Source organism: Petromyzon marinus, chromosome 17 (genome assembly GCF_048934315.1).
Source record: "Petromyzon marinus isolate PM22_M1 ecotype Great Lakes invasive population chromosome 17, UKy_Petmar_22M1.pri1.0, whole genome shotgun sequence".
Taxonomy (NCBI): Eukaryota; Metazoa; Chordata; class Hyperoartia; order Petromyzontiformes; family Petromyzontidae; genus Petromyzon; species Petromyzon marinus.
The window spans coordinates 18,390,012-18,408,095 of NC_133683.1; the positions used below are offsets into that span (position 1 = coordinate 18,390,012).

The following is an 18,084-nucleotide window of genomic DNA, read 5'->3' on the forward strand; positions in this document are numbered from 1 at the left end:
CAAATGATCGCGCAATAAAGTGTCCTATCACGTGTAAATGTACAGCAGCCAAATGACTCCAAATACTTTAGATTCGTGGTTCGAATCCAGCGGCGGCCCTGGTTTTTGCCGTGGATGTTCTAACCAAAACATACACGTCGTCTGCCCCACGGCGCATCTCCGATTTGGCACGGTTGGCTATGTACGGTGCGAAAGAAGTTCAACATACATACAGCGGACATTAAAGATGCTACAACACCATTCGCGGAAGAAGGCTATTGTGTGCGGGCATCATGGTCCAAAACTTGACAAATTTGAAAAATCACACAATTGGGATGATACGTAGCAATAATCGTAGTCAACTGCGAAAACTTGACAGGATCCTCCAGAAAAATAGTCATGAGATTGTTATATGGTGTCACGTAACAGTTTCTAAAGCCACTTTAATAAGCTTCTTTATCGAAACCGGGAAATGTATTTTTTAAGCACTGAAAAGATTATTCATATCATGTCAATCCAACATACTGTATATTAGAATTCTCGGAGCTGGAATTGAGCCTAATGAAGTGAAAAACCAAATTGAATTCGGTGGGGCTTTTGTGCAGCCACTGGTGACTAGTTTGAGACCTTTGACTCAAGATACGCGAGTTTAATTACGGGTCGCTGAAACTTGGATTCAAACCCATGATCTCTGAGCTGCCCAGTTTGGAGATTTGACAGTGTTAAGCTCGGTGAGCCATCTGTGGCCTCCTTGGGGTAAATGTGTTACCAAGGTTGAAGCTATCAAAGTGACCTCTGTGACATTGGCACGACTTCCTTGAAGTTATTTGAGAAAAAATAAATCTAATCTGAATATCATTTTTGCGTGTAATGTTTAAACATGTTTTGCTTTAAATTCTTAGGAGACATGTTTGCGTACTTAAAAGAAAGAACATGTAATTCACGTACTTCAGTGCTTCTGCAAGGCTTTTTAGTTTTATAGTTTAAGGTATGAGATGATAAATGAGGGTTACTAACATTTATGACCTGAAAGTTTGTTGTAGGTGTGCCCATTGTAAATGCTCGCGGATTTTATTTTCAAACCCAGAGCACAGTGTGTCCCAGTGAACACTGTGTTTACCACTGCTTGTACAAATGACAACTTGTATGCATTTTCCCGTGCGTTAAGCATTGAATGGGCACACTTTACCAAAGTATTTTACCATTGCAACATTTCCCCCATTCATTTATAAGTAACTTTTTTTGTTAAGTGTTATAATTTTCTTTTTTACAACCAATTGTCCATACATGTCAACCCCAAAGAGTTCAAAACTGTGAGCCTCTCTTTGAATAACCTTGATGATTAAAACCCAAGAAACTGTGGCAGAAGCCCAGAAAACTGAGACACAAAATTTCACCGTCATGCAAGCAAGGGCAAGCCGACTGAGGTTACTTTGTAGAAATAGGCTGCATGTATATACCACTTAGTGAATATGTGTTTGGTTTTCCTGCTGTTTCCTCATGAAGTGGCTGAAGAGACCAGCTTATCCGTCCATACACGTCAGAGCTGACCCATCGGCAACTGCTGCTGGTTGCACAGATAAAAATAGGGTCGAGCGAATTATTTTCAGGTAAACAACGACATCACATCTGATAATCAATTGCCTGGTTGTGAGACACTCAACAATGTGAAACACTGCGAGTCTCAAGGGTTCAACATTCATACATGCATACGTACACACGTGATGATTCTTGAAACTTGACAGGAATGCTTTGTCAATCCACCGCTGGATGAAGGCCCTTCCAATACTGTTTCGGTCATGGACATTGTTTAACCCTACTTCACCATTGACGGTCACTGCTGATTGAAGAAGTGGGGTAGTTCAGACGTCGGTTACCGGCTGAAACTCCACCAGATTCATAGTGCAGTGCATTAACAACGACTCCTCTGCTCCCTCCAACTTGCAATTAGTCTCGTGATATGTCTCATGCGTCAAACCTTTATAAACGGCTTAAAATATACTTTGTCGTAAAAAAAAATTTGGAAGAAAATTTAAAAGCAATCAATAACTTCTCCGCAAAAAAAGCGTGCTACTTTGTCTGCGTGTAAATGTGCGCCTTTGGGGGGGGGGCGACTCCCATAGGTTGGCAGAGTCTGCGCCATCACGGTTCGCTTGAGTTCATGGGGAAAGTCAGGCGGACACTGCAGAGTCAGGCACAGCCCTGCATTTATCCACTCACGCCCACTGCTGGCCGAAGGGCCTCAGCCAGAGGGAGATGTGGGAGTGAACTAAACTATTAAACGATTTATTTTACCAGCTAAAGCCCACTTAGCTACATAACTCTTGTTTCAGACGCGACCTGGCCATAAGTGATAGCTCAACGAAGTGGCTTACCACTTGGAAATGTATTGCAGCCAAATAGTCCAAGCGCATGTTGAGTCTGAATCCACGTGACCACGGGGAGAACATGCAAACTCCCAAGTATACAGGCGTCAGGGTCGGGATCGAACCCACGACCATGTCAGGCGAGGTAGTTAACATCTCGACACTGTGTCACCCCAAACCACGCTTTACCCCAGCACATACAGTGAGGGAAAAAAGTATTTGATCCCCTGCTGATTTTGTACGTTTGCCCACTGACAAAGAAATGATCAGTCTATAATTTTAATGCTAGGTTTATTTGAACAGTGAGAGACAGAATAACAACAAAAAAATCCAGAAAAACGCATGTCAAAAATGTTATAAATTGATTTGCATTTTAATGAGGGAAATAAGTATTTGACCCCCTCTCAATCAGAAAGATTTCTGGCTCCCAGGTGTCTTTTATACAGGTAACAAGCTGAGATTAGGAGCACTCCCTTTAAGAGTGTGCTCCTAATCTCAGCTTGTTACCTGTATAAAAGACACCTGTCCACAGAAGCAATCAATCAATCAGATTCCAAACTCTCCACCATGGCCAAGACCAAAGAGCTCTCTAAGGATGTCAGGGACGCGATTGTAGACCTACACAAGGCTGGAATGGGCTACAAGACCATTGCCAAGCAGCTTGGTGAGCTGGTCACAACAGTTGGTGCGATTATTCGCAAATGGAAGAAACACAAAAGAACTGTCAATCTCCCTCGGCCTGGGGCTCCATGCAAGATCTCACCTCGTGGAGTTGCAAAAATCATGAGAACAGTGAGGAATCATCCCAGAACTACACGGGAGGATCTTTTCAACTCAAGGCAGCTGGGACCATAGTCACCAAGAAAACAATTGGTAACATACTACGCCGTGAAGGACTGAAATCCTGCAGCGCCCGCAAGGTCCCCCTGCTCAAGAAAGCACATATACATGCCCGTTTGAAGTTTGCCAATGAACATCTTAATGATTCAAAGGACAACTGGGTGAAAGTGTTGTGGTCAGATGAGACCAAAATTGAGCTCTTTGGCATCAACTCAACTCGCCGTGTTTGGAGGAGGAGGAATGCTGCCTATGACCCCAAGAACACCATCCCCACCGTCAAACATGGAGGTGGAAACATTATGCCTGGGGGGTGTTTTTCTGCTAAGGGGACAGGACAACTTCACCGCATCAAAGGGACGATGGACGGGGCCATGTACCGTCAAATCTTGGATGAGAACCTCCTTCCCTCAGCCAGGGCATTGAAAATGGGTCGTGGATGAGTATTCCAGCATGACAATGACCCAAAACACATGGCCAAGGCAACAAAGGAGTGGCTCAAGAAGAAGCACATTAAGGTCCTGGAGTGGCCTAGCCAGTCTCCAGACCTTAATCCCATAGAAAATCTGTGGAGCGAGCTGAAGGTTCGAGTTTCCAAACGTTAGCCTCGAAACCTTAATGACTTGGAGAAGATCTGCAAAGAGGAGTGGGACAAAATCCCTCCTGAGATGTGTGCAAACCTGGTGGCCGACTACAAGAAACGTCTGACCTCTGTGATTCCCAACAAGGGTTTTGCCACCAAGTACTAAGTCATGTTTTGCAGAGGGGTCAAATACTTATTTCCCTCATTAAAATGCAAATCAATTTTTAACATTTTTGACATGCGTTTTTTCTGGATTTTGTTGTTATTCTCTCTCACTGTTCAAATAAACCTACCGTTAAAATTATAGACTGATCATTTCTTTGTCAGTGGGCAAACGTACAAAATCAGCAGGGGGGATCAAATACTTTTTTCCATCACTGTATGACCTGCGGAGTGCCCAAAGATACTTTTGCGTGGAAAACTTGCCCGTTGTTTCCCCTGCCGATACGGGAGTTCGATTTGGTGTCCTCTGGATGTCAAGTACAGCTTTCTAACCATAATACCAGGGCACCACCTGCAGCAGTGTAATTTGTTCAAAAATTACCGTTGGCGAAATGCCCTTTGGGGTTGTGCAAAAGCTGTGAGGCTGCCAACACAAGCTGTCTTGAAATAAAAGAAAGCATTTATTGCTAAGCAGCACAAGGTTACAAATAACAAAATTTAAATGTCGAGATATGGGACCCGATGACATCGTTTGCATAAAAAAAAACACAAATCGTTTTCTCTTTTTAATTCTTAAAATCAATGCATCATTGACAACCATGAATCGTAAAAGCAGAAAAACACTGAGCAAAGGGGAGCTGAGGTATGCAAGAATGGACAAAGAAACATCGGATTTACCGTCAACTGGGTACAAGCCAACAAGAAGGAAGATGATGAGTCGGTGTTGCAAACAAAAAACAAAGAGCAAATTCCATAGTCAACTTAAAACCGGTATGAAACAGTTAACTTTTATATTATATGCCACGATGCATATTTTAACTCTCCCCCCCCCTCCCCATAAACTCAACAAATATCAGAAAACCATGATATTCATTATAATTTTACAGCTAAACTATTTATGTACATGACTTCTACCTTAAGCCACCTTCACTGTACATGGCATATAAGGGAATCTCTCGGTAAATATGGGCGCAGCAATTGGACACAACAGCAACTGAAAAATACATTACACATACACACTTGCTACCGTATACAAGCGCTATTTCGCACAGTTTGTATTTTATTCACCCCCACCACCACTCCGCCGTTTTGGTAAACCAGGTTTTTTGAAATAGACTTTTAAAAGGTAGAGTTTTTAAATGACGCAAAAGGTTTGCAGCGATCGCACCGAATCGCGGCAGTGTGCCAAAGAGAGCTTTTACAGCGTCCCCTCGTGTGAAGTCAATTAATTTTAGTTGCAGAGTACATATATATAAAATTAGTCTTTAAGAGTTACATGTGCTGCACCATTGCATCTGTGTGCCATTTGTTGTTGTGCTTTCGACCTGCCGAAGGAAACTTTCTCTTGGGATATTTTGTGCAGTTTTTTTGTATAATTTTTGTATTATTCATAGAGGACGATATTACTTTTTGAGAATAAGTACAGCACTGTATTAATGTGCCGAGTCTGTCTGTCCTTGGAACGATGGTACAGCTAGATGTAACATTCTTTATTGTTTCGCCAGCTGTGAACAGGATGGAATGTGAGACATAGCGCGTGTGCTAGCATTTCACTGTAGCATTCATTAGCCTTGGGGAAAAAAAATTCAATGAGCACATTGAAAAATACATTCTTCACATAGCCCATTCATTTATCCTATTTTGTTTACTTTTATAAACAAGCTTACAATGAAAGACAAAAAAAACTCAAAATACCCATGAAGGAAAATAACACCCGAGATCCTAGTCACAGGCAGAATAATATAAATTAATACAAATTATATATTTTTGTTCTCGGAACCACCAAACATATGTGTGCATGCGTGTCACCATAATCAAGAATGCAATTTGTTTGCACGCTCCGTGGACGTAAATATGTATGCCACTTTTGTTTCATTTGAAGCCCCATCCAAAACACAAATGACCGGCATGAGGTCCACTTGGTGGCCACACATCAATGCTGTGCTTTAAAAGGCAAGTTTACAATAGGTTTTTTTTTTTCTTCCATTAAACAAACCAGTTTTATTTTTTTAACATGCATCCCTTAACACAACTGGGGTATCCAGATGTGGACATTTTTTTAGGAGTGTTATGTTTTAGAGTATCGGAGAAAATAAGTAAAACCGGTCATCATTTTATTTTCTCTTTTCTCACAGCGTACAGTACATATATAATATTCACACAGTGGTCTTCCGCAAGGTTTGAAGTCACAACTCATTGGGAAAATGATCACATAGTATTTGTTGCCTCTGTGGCGTAAAAGCACATCTTAGACTTAGCATTATAACGTTTTCAGCAAACATTGTAAAGGAGTTTGTGCCGTAAAAAACCAAGGTTGTAAAGTTTATGGTTTCTTCCGTTATATTTTTTCTCATTTTTTTTGGTTCCCACCCCCCCCCCCCCCCATTTTTTTGAAAAAAAAAACTTATTTTTTTGGAGCATCCTCTTGGACAGTTGACACATTTGCCAACACGTGGATAAGAAAGCAGTTGAACGGGTGGGAGAAAAAAAAAACATTTCATGTTGGCAAAATAGCAGCGGAGCGGGTGCCCGTCGATGGAGAGAGGCTCGCTCACACGTAGTACTCTTTGTCCTTGTTTTTCTTGCCCTTGCCGGGCGCCGGCGGCGGCTTCCCCTTCCCCATCGCGCCTGCGCCGGCCTGCTTGTCGGCCTTGCTGGCCGAGCCGTTGGCCTGCGCCGGGCCGGCGTGGGCGGTCGAGGTGGCGCTGCTGCTGATGTAGTTGCGGGTCTCGTCGACGTGGTACGAGCCCTCGTCGCGGTTGCGGTACTTGTACATGGCGTAGAGCAGGATGACGATGCAGAGGGCCGCGGCCGCCACGATCCCCACCACCATGCCCGTCGTGCTGCCAGACTCGCGCACGGTGATCTCCGAGACCCCGCCTGCCGATCCGAGGCCCGGGCCGAGCCCCGGCCCCCCGCTGCCCGCCTGCCTCCCACCTCCGCCGGGCCCCGGCCGAGCTGTGGGCAAAGACATTGGTGAAGTTACTACCGCTGGGACCCCCCGCATTTTGGTGCTGTCCGACTCGGGCACGGTGGGTGGCACCAGCACCACGTCGGGAAACTGCGCTCCTCCGCTCTGACGCGTGTTCATTTTGCCGGCGGGAAACTTGTGTCCGCTGCCTTCCGGCTGGGCCGCGGTGGTCAGCACCGCGCCACCGGCCGCGGTCGCGCTGCTGCCGGTGTGCCTGGCGGTCGAGGCGGCCGCGGTGGAAACGTAGCCGGGGGCCAAGGTGGTGGTTGTGGTGGAGACAAAAGCTGAGTGGCTGCGGCCGTCAATGCCGAAGGCCAGGTTGGGCCCGAAGTCCTTGGCCTCCCACTGCCGCGCCTGCGCTTTGTTGTAGCCGCCCCCGCCACCCGTCGCGCCACTTTCAAAAGTCGTGAGGCCCTTGTCGGGATCTGCCGTTACCAAGCAACACGGAGGAGGAGGAGGGAGGGAGGTGAGTACTCTTCTGCTGCTAGGTAGAGACGGTTGCAAGGCCGCCTTGAAGAAGGTGGAAAGTCCCCCCGAAGGGGTTTCTTTTGTCGGCGTGGGTCAGGGCAGGTAAGGGGGGGTCACACGGAAGCCGTGTGGGTTTGGCTGGGAGTCGGGTCGGGGTTTCGCGGAGAGGGCTTTTTGGATGGGAAGAGCAAAGGTGAGGAGGCATGGGGAGGGTTTGCCGGGCGTTCTCCTCCGGTTGGTGGTCGACGTGCGTGCTTTGGTGGGACTGCGCCCAGAGGAAGCTGGTTTTGCCGTTACTACTGTTACCCCTGCGAAGCGAGAGAGACAACAAAACGACAAGGACGAAAATACTGTGATGTTCACGCATTGTTTGTATACATTGTAATTGATCATTTGCAATAAATACGTACTATATACTTTTTAAAATCTATCATACTTGTTTTTTTATGAAATACAGTAACTGTGGCATACCCAGGAGGCACATTTTCTCGTTCATAGCACCCTAAAACATTGTAGAACTCGGTAAGGTTAAAGGGACAACTTCTAGTTCGTAGTTGGTAAGAGAAAATAAACTATTTACAGCGCTGAAAACTATTCAGTACGACAGAACCTAATGCAATATTAGTCCATCATATTGTGTATGCAGGACCAATGGCATTAGTGCAGCCTTTAATTATTTACTTGTTAAATCTAATTCAGCCTTTCTTCTATGGCCAAGTGAGAGTGCATCGAGATTCATTAATTGTGCAGGTAACACTTGCAACGACCTTCGTTTTGCAAGGACATTTTTTTTTCAGCTGTTTGTAATTTTTGACGTTTAGGGCTGGAGTTATGACATTGGCACATTTTAATTTACTCTTGCGAACGACGTCGTGGCTTTCAGTGTCGACAACGTAAGGGGGTCGGGTCCTCTTTGGTGATTCTGCGCCGTTCCGGGCATCTGCAGCAATTAATCTGTCAACTGAAATGACTCGTTTGACAAGTTCACTATCAGCTACCGTACGTACCCGATAACAGTAGAGCAATTTAACCGCCACCGCCAACCAACGAACCACCGGAATGTGATTACTTGTCACAATTGAGGGTCGAGGTTCTATATATATAAAAAAAACTATCTTTTTTGACATTTTATAATGCCTCGAGCGATTAGAGGCATCGATGTGAACCCATTGTATGAAATATATAAATAAATAAACCCATCAGTTCCTGAATTCGTTTTTATTGCACACATTGAGAGCTTGATAATCATAATGAATCTGTTTCGAATTGATTATCACACCCATATGACCCAATACTCCAGTATTTGGCTCTGAACTACCCTACTACCCTGACCACTATTCATCCCACCCCAGGAACATTTGAAGGGTATGCCACTTAACCATGAATACGTCACCAACATATAAAAGCAGTGTGCTGCTCTGGTGAATTATATAATGTGTATATATCTCTACGTATCATTTTTTTTAACGATAGCAGCTGGTATGACAAAGATGGTAACAAGAGCAAATAGAATTTACAGAATGTATCAATTCACTAATGCAAGGTTGACAGAGTGGCTAGATTGTAATGCTTAGAAAACCAGTTGGCTTATGAAATGAAAAGCGTGCAGCGTGTAATTGTCGGTCAAGAAAGAGTAAACTTTACTTACGTTTGCAGTGTGCTCCCAAAGGGTATTGCATGAAATACCATGAAGTTAAAACGAGAATTAAGAAATCTTTGGAGGTCATATAATTACAACAGACTGAGAGATATTTACACCATTGTCATTTCACGATCAAAATATTCATGGATAAAAAAAACTTCTATAATAATATTACAGTACAAGAAAAACAGCCCATGATTAAATATACATACACATGACTCGTGTAATTTGTAATAAGTGTTACTATTAATCCTGATTTCTGGATTATTTTTATTAAAAAGTTTCACATCTATTGGACGCAACAATTAATATATTTCTTTGAGGCAAAAAAAACCTCCCTTAACCTTGAAATGGAGATTGCCTGATAATTGATTCAAGACTATCCACAATTAGGGCTCGCCACAGCGCATCTGACAGCCAACTTTCCGAGGACGAGCTTCCGCTTAGGCATTTCACCCGCATGGGTGAAATGGAAGTATCGGGTGTGGGGAGCGCACGATGCAGCAGAAGAGTACGTGAGCCAGGGAGAGTACGTGAGCCAGGGGAAGAGTACGTGAGCCAGGGGAAGAGTACGTGAGCCAGGGGAATAGTATGTGAGCCAGGGGAAGAGTATGTGAGCCAGCGGAAGAGTACGTAAGCCAGGGGAAGAGTTCGTGAGCCAGGGGAGAGTACGTGAGCCCGGGGAGAGTTCGTGAGCCAGCGGAAGAGTTCGTGAGCCAGCAGAAGAGTACATGAGTCAGCGGAAGAGTTCGTGAGCCAGGGGAAGAGTACGTGAGCCAGGGGAGAGTACGTGAGCCAGGGAGAGTACGTGAGCCAGGGGAAGGGTACGTGAGCCAGCAGAAGAGTACATGAGCCAGGGAGAGTACGTGAGCCAGGGGAGAGTACGTGAGCCAGGGGAAGAGTTCGTGAGCCAGGGGAGAGTTCGTGAGCCAGCAGAAGAGTACGTGAGCCAGCGGAAGAGTTCGTGAGCCAGGGGAAGAGTACGTGAGCCAGGGGAGAGTTCGTGAGCCAGCAGAAGAGTACGTGAGCCAGCGGAAGAGTTCGTGAGCCAGGGGAGAGTGCGTGAGCCAGGGGAGAGTTCGTGAGCCAGCAGAAGAGTTCGTGAGCCAGGGGAGAGTACGTGAGCCAGGGGAGAGTGCGTGAGCCAGGGGAGAGTTCGTGAGCCAGGGGAGAGTACGTGAGCCAGGGGAAGACTTCGTGAGCCAGGGGAGAGTACGTGAGCCAGGGAGAGTACGTGAGCCAGGGGAGAGTTCGTGAGCTAGGGAGAGTACGTGAGCCAGGACGGTCAGTCGTTGCCCCCCGGCGCAATTAGCTACGACGCGCGGACATGTTTTCTCTTGCATTCACGGCGTGTCTGGTGGCCTTTGCCACTTTAATTCTGCCTCGGTGTCGACCACAGCGGCGGAGGGGGCCCTCCGATGCCGGTGCCTTCATGTCGGCGCTGGTGGCAGAGTAGCTCGGGGAACTTTTTTACACAGGAGCTGGTGTCGCGAGGCGCTTCGGGTGAGGCTCTCCGTAGCCAGCGTAGGCGAGAGAGAGTTTGACCTTAAAGCGTCCTTTGGGTCTTTTGTTATTTTTGTTGGCCACGTTTTGCATGAGTGAACGTATGTATGTTTGTTGTTGTATGCTGCTGTGATGGCAAGGTGAGTGGGTCTCATGTAAAAGGAAAGAAAACATGGAGAGACATCAAGAATCTTTACTCTGTGGCTGCTTGTTGATGCGTTTGGGTTTGGGAGAGAGAGATATTCAACCAGGTGCCACTAGCAGGGCTCATTGGGCAACCGTATTAAGTAGGATCACTACATCTCACCCGATCAAATTTTTGAGGTATTTGATGAGCAATACAAACTAAAAAGAAATCAATTTTTTTTTACAACGAACCTAATTGTGTTCAAATAAGTCTTCTTGCACAACTGATGAATTAAAATCAACTCCCAAATTTGCAACAGACAGACGTTACTATAACAAAATAAATTGCAGTGCTATGTAGAACCGACTATAAAATCCTTCGCTAATAACGCGAACGAGGAATGCGCGCGGGCAGACACATCCGTGTAAGAACGAAGAAGAGAGAGTGAGAGCACGAACTGCACACTGTGGATTGAAGAGACGTTATTTCGAGGTCACCGCTAATCAGCCAAGGATAGTTGAGCGTGGGGAATTAAAATGGCGGCGATGATGGCATGGCGAAGCAGGACCGGCTGTCTGTGTCTGACATGCAGTGGCTGTGCAGGACTGACATGAGGGGCTGCACTAGGGGTGACAGAGAGAGAGAGAGAATGATGAAGATGAAGGGGGAGGTGGGGAGTTGGGGGGCGGGAGGGATGGGGTACGAAAGGGGAAAAACATAATCCGTGAGCATAAAGCATGCCCAACAACACAGAACCAATAAGATGTGTCACAAAGCACAGACATTAAAGTAGAAAATAAAAGACAGAAACTGACTGGTGCTCCATTGGGTGCATGTGATGTGTGTGCGTGTGTCTTTGCAGCGGCAATGTGCCAATGATTGTGCTGTGCGGCATCTGTGGAATAACCCAGTCCTGAAACATTTTATGCAATGGTTATAATAGTTTTGTTGCATCTCAAAGGAGCAACTTTTTTTGTGAAGGATGCCTTGGCTTTTAATCGCGGTGCATTGTAATTATGATTGGAATTTCGTTCAGTCAGGGAAAATTGCCTCCTTTGATTAGGCCGCAGTTGCCGCCAACAGACTTTTTTCGTGGCGAAAATCACGTTCTTTGTTTAGTCTGTTTTGGCAGTCTTTCGTTGGTGAAATCTTTGCTTGTGCCAGCTAAGACACGAAGAAAGCAGTCAGTTATAATCAAAGGGGGAGGGGGGAGGGGCACTGTGTGCGTGTGATTGCAATGGCAGTGCAGCCTCGTGAAGTGCAGAAACGGGCCTTTGAGGATGTTTTAAGACTCGAACGTGGAGTCAATTAGGGAAACCGTCATGCTGATGGGGTTGAAGAGCCAGGGGGTGGGGTGGGGGGCGGGGGGGGGAGGTGTTAATTCAACTCGAGCGCTGATTGACCCACAATTTCATTAACGTTCAGAGACAGGGTTCAGCCGGGAGCAGTCTGCCATCCCACCCCTGGAGGGATTGAGCACCGCTAAATGGAATGCACGGTTTGTGGTGGGGCTTGCGTGGACCTTTTTTTTCTTACTCCTTTAACCGACCTCACAATTGATCCTTTCAAAGTAAACATCTGTATTTTGGTGCTAAGGCTTTAGCTGGCTGTCAAGTCGCGTTGGCTTTGACTTGCTGATCGTGCGCCGTTTGGCGCTGGAGACCTCGGCCACTTGTGGTTCAGCTCGAAGGTGGAACTTTGAACCGTGGATCGCGGCGCTTGTGGATTTTGGTAGCTGCAGGCCTGAGGAGGATCCCGCTTACGAGGTGGTACTGTACTGTGTTATTTCGTTTGGCTCTGTTAATCACTGAGACTGTCCCGTACACGCCCACATTGAACAGGTATTCCGTTGCGACATTCAAAACGGCAAGACTGTAGCGCGATCATTGCGGGTTTTCACGGGAGCCTGCTATGACTGAATGCGAGACTTGGGTTCGATGCATAGTTGAGGTTTCTTTGCTCTCTCTGCGTGTCTCTCACTTGTGTTAAGTGTTTAATTAAAAAAGCCAACATGATAGAATTATAAAAAACGAGACTGGCGACAAATTCATATTTTATCTTGTCTGACAGTGACTTAATGCTAACACTTTGTTCCTGCATAATCATTCGGCCATGGTATGGGTACATGACTCGCATTCAGCTGAAGTCACAGATTTTTACGGGGCTCTAATTTTGTTATTCGAGTCAAAATATTTGAACTTGAGTTTAGCCTTTCACAGGGCCCTTGCTAAATATACCCATGTCCTGACCAGTCCAGTCCAGCATATCCTAAATATATAAAATAACATTTGACCTACAATTGAATACCTTTTTTTTAAGTGACAAAAACATCCGTATTTTGTTACGTGTGATATTATGTGAAAAAGGGACGCTCCAACAACCACTACCGTTCGCCAAACAAGGCCGGCTGGAAGGATTTGCAGAGGCGGATTTATGGAGGAGGGTGAAGGATGACAACGCTTTTGGTTCGTTGAGATTTTCTTCATTACTGATACGCTTGGAGGAAACGGCAGTCGGCAATTCCACCCAAAAGCGATCTTACTGGGGGAAGGGCCCAGGAACGCGACTCGCGAAATGGGCGGGGCCCATTCATGCGGTCACTGTTGGTCAGCGTTTGACGCGCAAAACAACCGCCGACACAAAAGCTCCGCACGGCGGCTTTTTTTTTTTACCAAGCACCAGTAACGCCTCCAGAGTGCAATGGAAACGCAGGAGTTTGCAGGGACCGACAGTTTGTTTTCACTCGCTTACCTTATTTTGAACATCTGTTTTGAAAAAAAAAGGTACATTTTCATCGGCAGCAAAAGCGGGCGCGTAAAATGTGACACGTTGCATTTTCGCCTCCCGCAGTTTGATCACGAAATAATGTTTATAAACACGAGCATTTTGTTTCATCCACTCCCCATGAATGATTTAATGCGCTGTGAAGCATCGGACTTATTTCTGCGAAGATGGGCTACGGCACCTGCTGTCGCTCCCGCGGGACGGCCGCGGCCCCCTTGAATGCTAATCGCCGTGTGCCGTGCAGCGTCGTACATGTTCACCGGCGAGAAAGGGCGCAGTTGGGGAGGTCACTCAAAGGACACCTTCGTCGTGTGATCATGAGCACCGCAGACAGCTAAAAAGCTGTGTTGCAGGTTAGCCAGAGACATTGCCGCGGTTGAAACAGCAGCTAAGTCGGGCTGAGTATTGTGGTGCGGTACGAGAGGTGGTGGTGGTCGTGGTGGTTGTGGTGGTGTAAAGTCTGTCCCACCTGAGCTCGTGTCACACTCCTCCAGGTCCTCGTCGTCGCTCGGGCACTCGGCCGACGCCACCAGGATGTCGTCCGTGTTCTGGATTTGACAGGCGGTACAAAAGTTGACGAGTTAACGACCGTTTTGTGAAGTGCGCAACGTTTCGGTGAGTTTCGTGGGCTTGGGCAGGACACGTCGCTAGATGGTGTGATGACCGGTGACCGGGAATAATAACCGAGTGGCGTTCAAGGATTTGAATGCGTCAGAGAGAACTAATTCAAGTCTGTGAATGATGAAACCTGTCGCATCAGTAATATTTGTGCAGTTTGCAAAAACAAAGAATTGCAACGACACACAAAACTGTGCATTTATGGGTACAAAAGCCTCTTGGCCTTATATAGGAAACCACCAATCTCCATCGAATTTAGAAAACGTGCATTTGGGCAATATAATGGGTGTCTAGGGTTGGGGTTTGCCCTCTTTGGGGTTCACCCTCTATGAGACTCCCAGTGGAAGATGGCAGCAGTGAACATGGATTACTGTATTGTACTGATGAGTCCGAATCAGGACAAAACCGGTCAACAGTTGTATCCTTGTCTCAATGCTGCCTGCCAATTGATTACATATTCTCAAGTTTATGGATAGTGGTCAAAGACAAAATGACCAGAATGCAGTTCTTCTGAACTGGTGGTTTGCTGTATGAGGCCGAGACATTTTCGTGCACACGACGAGTGCTCGTTTTTGTGTGCGGTTGAAACTCTCAGAGAGGATGTTGACCGAGGAGATGGAGCGAGGAATTCATCCTGTGTGTGGGTGCTAGAAGGCAGTCATCCAGCAGTGAGATTGACCATGGCTGATAATTATACGACGTTCCGTTTAGTTTTTTATGTATCTCTCTCGCGAACGTTTAACAATGCAGGAGCTACTCCTGTGCGTTATATTCAGAAACGCAAAACTCTCATGGGAAGGCAAAATCTTTTTTTTTATCTTTTGCATTACATTTTTTGCTCTTGAGTTTCAGAGGCCCCATGTATCAATCTGGATCACCAGGCCAAGTGCTGCTAGTGGGCATCTATTAAGGCTACCATTGCACACAAAGAGGCTTTATGTTGCCACCGTTATAAACTCTGGACTGCCTCTGTTTTGGCAGTGCCGGTGTTTAGCCACGGAATTTTAGGACAAGTATTTCCAAGGGGAGACCCATTTGCAGGTTACAATACATTACAGTTTGGATTTATATAGAGCCTAAAATGTAACCGTTATCTCAAGATTCCGTGCGATAGAGGTCCGGCACATTCGTGACGGAGAAGGAGGAGTGTATGTATGTGTCTAGACTGTATATATTATTCACAGAGATGAGGCAGTCAAAGGCAAATGAGAAGACAGAGGTCTTGAGCCTGGACTTGAACAGGGCGAGGGAGTCAACAGCACGAACAGCCGTGGGGAGAGAGTTCAAAATAATGGTGGCAGCAGAGGAAAAGGAGCGACCTCCCACTGAGCGAAGAATGACTGGGGGCTTCGACAGAAGGCCATGGCTGCTGGAGCGGAGAGCAAGTGTGTGTGGGTGGGGGGGAGCTAGATGAAGGGTTGCTTTCTTTTGTCATTAATTTTGAGTCAAATGTGAGGTTTTTTTGTAATTAGGCTGCCGAATCACAAAGCATAAACACAATACAACACAATTTGGATATAGCCGTGCAGATACGAAGAGCCAATGGTGTGCCCTTGGCCAGGAATCCATATCAAGGGAGCCAGGATTGTGGAGCAGAGCCATATGATCACCATGCCAATGCCAATATATATTTTTAGATACAGACCCACAAAGACAAAGATACCTCGTATAGCCTGTTACATGTTGTTGGGGGCAAGTCCTGTTAGCAAGCACCTATTAAGGCTGATACGACACCAAACGTCCAATTAGCGTGGTTGTCTACGTATGGTGCGAAATAAGTTCTACATACATACACCACACTTTTGTCTTTGCATCCACAGTATCGATTTTTACCCACTGCAACAGGTACTCATTTAAGGCTGATTTGACCGAGGGGAGGTACAGGTCCAGTTCAGATATCACTCGGCCCTTATGTTCGCCATTGGCTAGGGTTCATAACACAGTGAACTAACCACTGAGCCACGGCTCCACTATATATATACACACACACAAGGTCTGCACACATACTCTAACAAGCATTCGAGTTTCTATTTCTCTGTGGGGCCAAAACAAAGAAAAAAACCGAAATAAACTCGGAGGCGGGTGGAAATAGGAACACAAGGTAGTAAATTATTCACCGAGAATGTCTTACAGCAGGCTGTGTGTGTGTGTGTCCAACACAGGGTCGTTGTTAATTTGAGGCAATAGTTGTCAGCTACCCGCTGCAAGTCAACGTGGGCAGCCGCTGTATTTGACACGGCACGGCCGGCACACTTAAAAAAAAAAGAATCTCAACCATGCGGTTGAGATTGAGAGAGGCTGGCGATTGCAAATATGCCGGCAAGTCCGCCGACTGCGATGACGTGACATTGATGTTTGCCCCAATGTTGTTTGCACGATAAATGATTGGTTTGCCATCGCAGTGGTTTGTATTGTTGGCAGTCGCACAGCAAGAGCCCACACAGAAATATAATTGCTTGAGAACAAATATGGAATGTTGGTTCTTTGAACCGTCCACCACTGGTGGTGTGAGCTGTAACCCTCGCTCCATCGTGACTGGAGGGAAAAACACGCTATGTATATTTATGCCGCCTGCTGAGCTACGTGACCAAATATTAAGCGACTTAAAGATGAATTTCCGCGCTAGCTTCCTGATAAAAAAATAAATAAAAATGATGCACGTATTTTTCTTTCGATGAATGACGGTAGTAAAAGCACACCTAAAAGATATATACAATTATCAAACACAATGCATTGTGTTTACGTGCATCGCCCTTTAAAGCTGTCGTATAGCTAAATCAAATGATAAGATAATGAGGAACTAAAAGGTGGGTGACGGTGATCTCAATATATGCGGTGACAATTCAGCATTGGGTCCACTGCTGTCATTGACCAGTGTAACGTTGTGGAGCATCACAGACATGCTACCTCAGCAAATTGGACATCGAAGACCCTGCTCTGTTGTTTGGAAGAGTCCCAATTGTTGTGCACCCAGATTCTAAATTTGAACTCGCCTGCAACTTCCCGATGCAGTTCTCAGGTTTCCCAGGTCTCTTGATTTGGTTTTAATTATTTAAGATGTGTATTACATAAAAAAATTATACAATGCGAGAGAGGAAAATCCAATTTAAATATACAATTACATTAAATGTCAGTAACCTTCGCACGGCTAAATATTACTCGCTAAATTCATCTAACAACAAAAAGGAAATAGCATTTTTTTTATTAATTTACCCGGGCAAAAGGCTGAGTCTCAAGCCTCGTTTTCAGGAGGGTCCTGCATTGGGACATTTGGCGAGTCCAGTAATGGCCTTTTGGCTTCATGTGGCAGGAAGCTTCAGAATCCGGAGGAAACCCACCACGCATGCAGGGGGAGTTGAGACACTCAAGGCTCCATTTGTTGTCGTGCCATATCCTGGCTAACCTTGCAATCCCTCATCCAAGTAATAACCAGGCTTAACTCTGCTCAGCTTCGGACAAGATCAGGTGCATTCAGGTTGATTTGGCTGTGATTTGAGAATAGCAAACAATACATCATGACAAAGGGAGCCAGGCAGTACACGGGTTAAAGTATTTAGGATTATTGCCATTAAACATAATTGGAGACAGGGGCACCGTGGTGGCAAGATATTAACTCTAATTCTAGATTTGAAGTTTTCGTGACTGCAAGGAATACATACTCTTTGGTTCTTTTGGTAAAGTCACATAGGTAAAAAAAATAATGAAAAAGATTTTACATTTTTTTTTTAACTAAATAAAATCACGACGTTTTGGGCGCAACACAAGTGCCGTCATCAGGTGGAAACAACCCCAGCAATAAATAAATTGCTGAAATGGGCAAAAGAGTAAGGATGTTAACCTCCTCGCCTGGTATGCAGGAGGTTGTGGGTTCTATCCTGACCTTTAAGCCTATAATATGTTTGGAGTTTGCGTGTCTCTCTCTCCCCACGGTAGCATGGATTTCTCTCCGAGTCCTCCGGTTTTTCCCTCCACATTTAGGTACACGAGTATTTGACTGCGATAAATTTCAAAATTATAAGCCACATCATTGCGCTATCATTTGTG

The 18,084-nt window shown here is 45.6% G+C and overlaps 1 protein-coding gene across 7 annotated transcripts in view; it reads right to left on the reverse strand.

Moving 5' to 3' along the window:
• Positions 1-4,369: 4,369 nt before the first annotated feature.
• LOC116943217 (neurexin-1-like) overlaps positions 4,370-18,084 on the reverse strand; it is a 394,340-nt gene continuing 380,625 nt past the window's right edge. For 5 of the 7 annotated variants that reach the window (XM_032955895.2, XM_076067700.1, XM_032955893.2 and 2 more), the window contains 2 exons: positions 13,892-13,970; positions 4,370-7,323 (listed from right to left, as the gene is read on the reverse strand). In XM_032955895.2, coding sequence (XP_032811786.2) covers positions 6,479-7,323; positions 13,892-13,970 — 924 coding nt within the window. In that variant the 3' untranslated portion in view covers positions 4,370-6,478. Of the gene's footprint in view, positions 7,675-13,891; positions 13,971-18,084 lie in introns of all 7 variants that reach the window. The other 2 variants (XM_076067701.1, XM_076067702.1) reach the window with 2 other exon arrangements.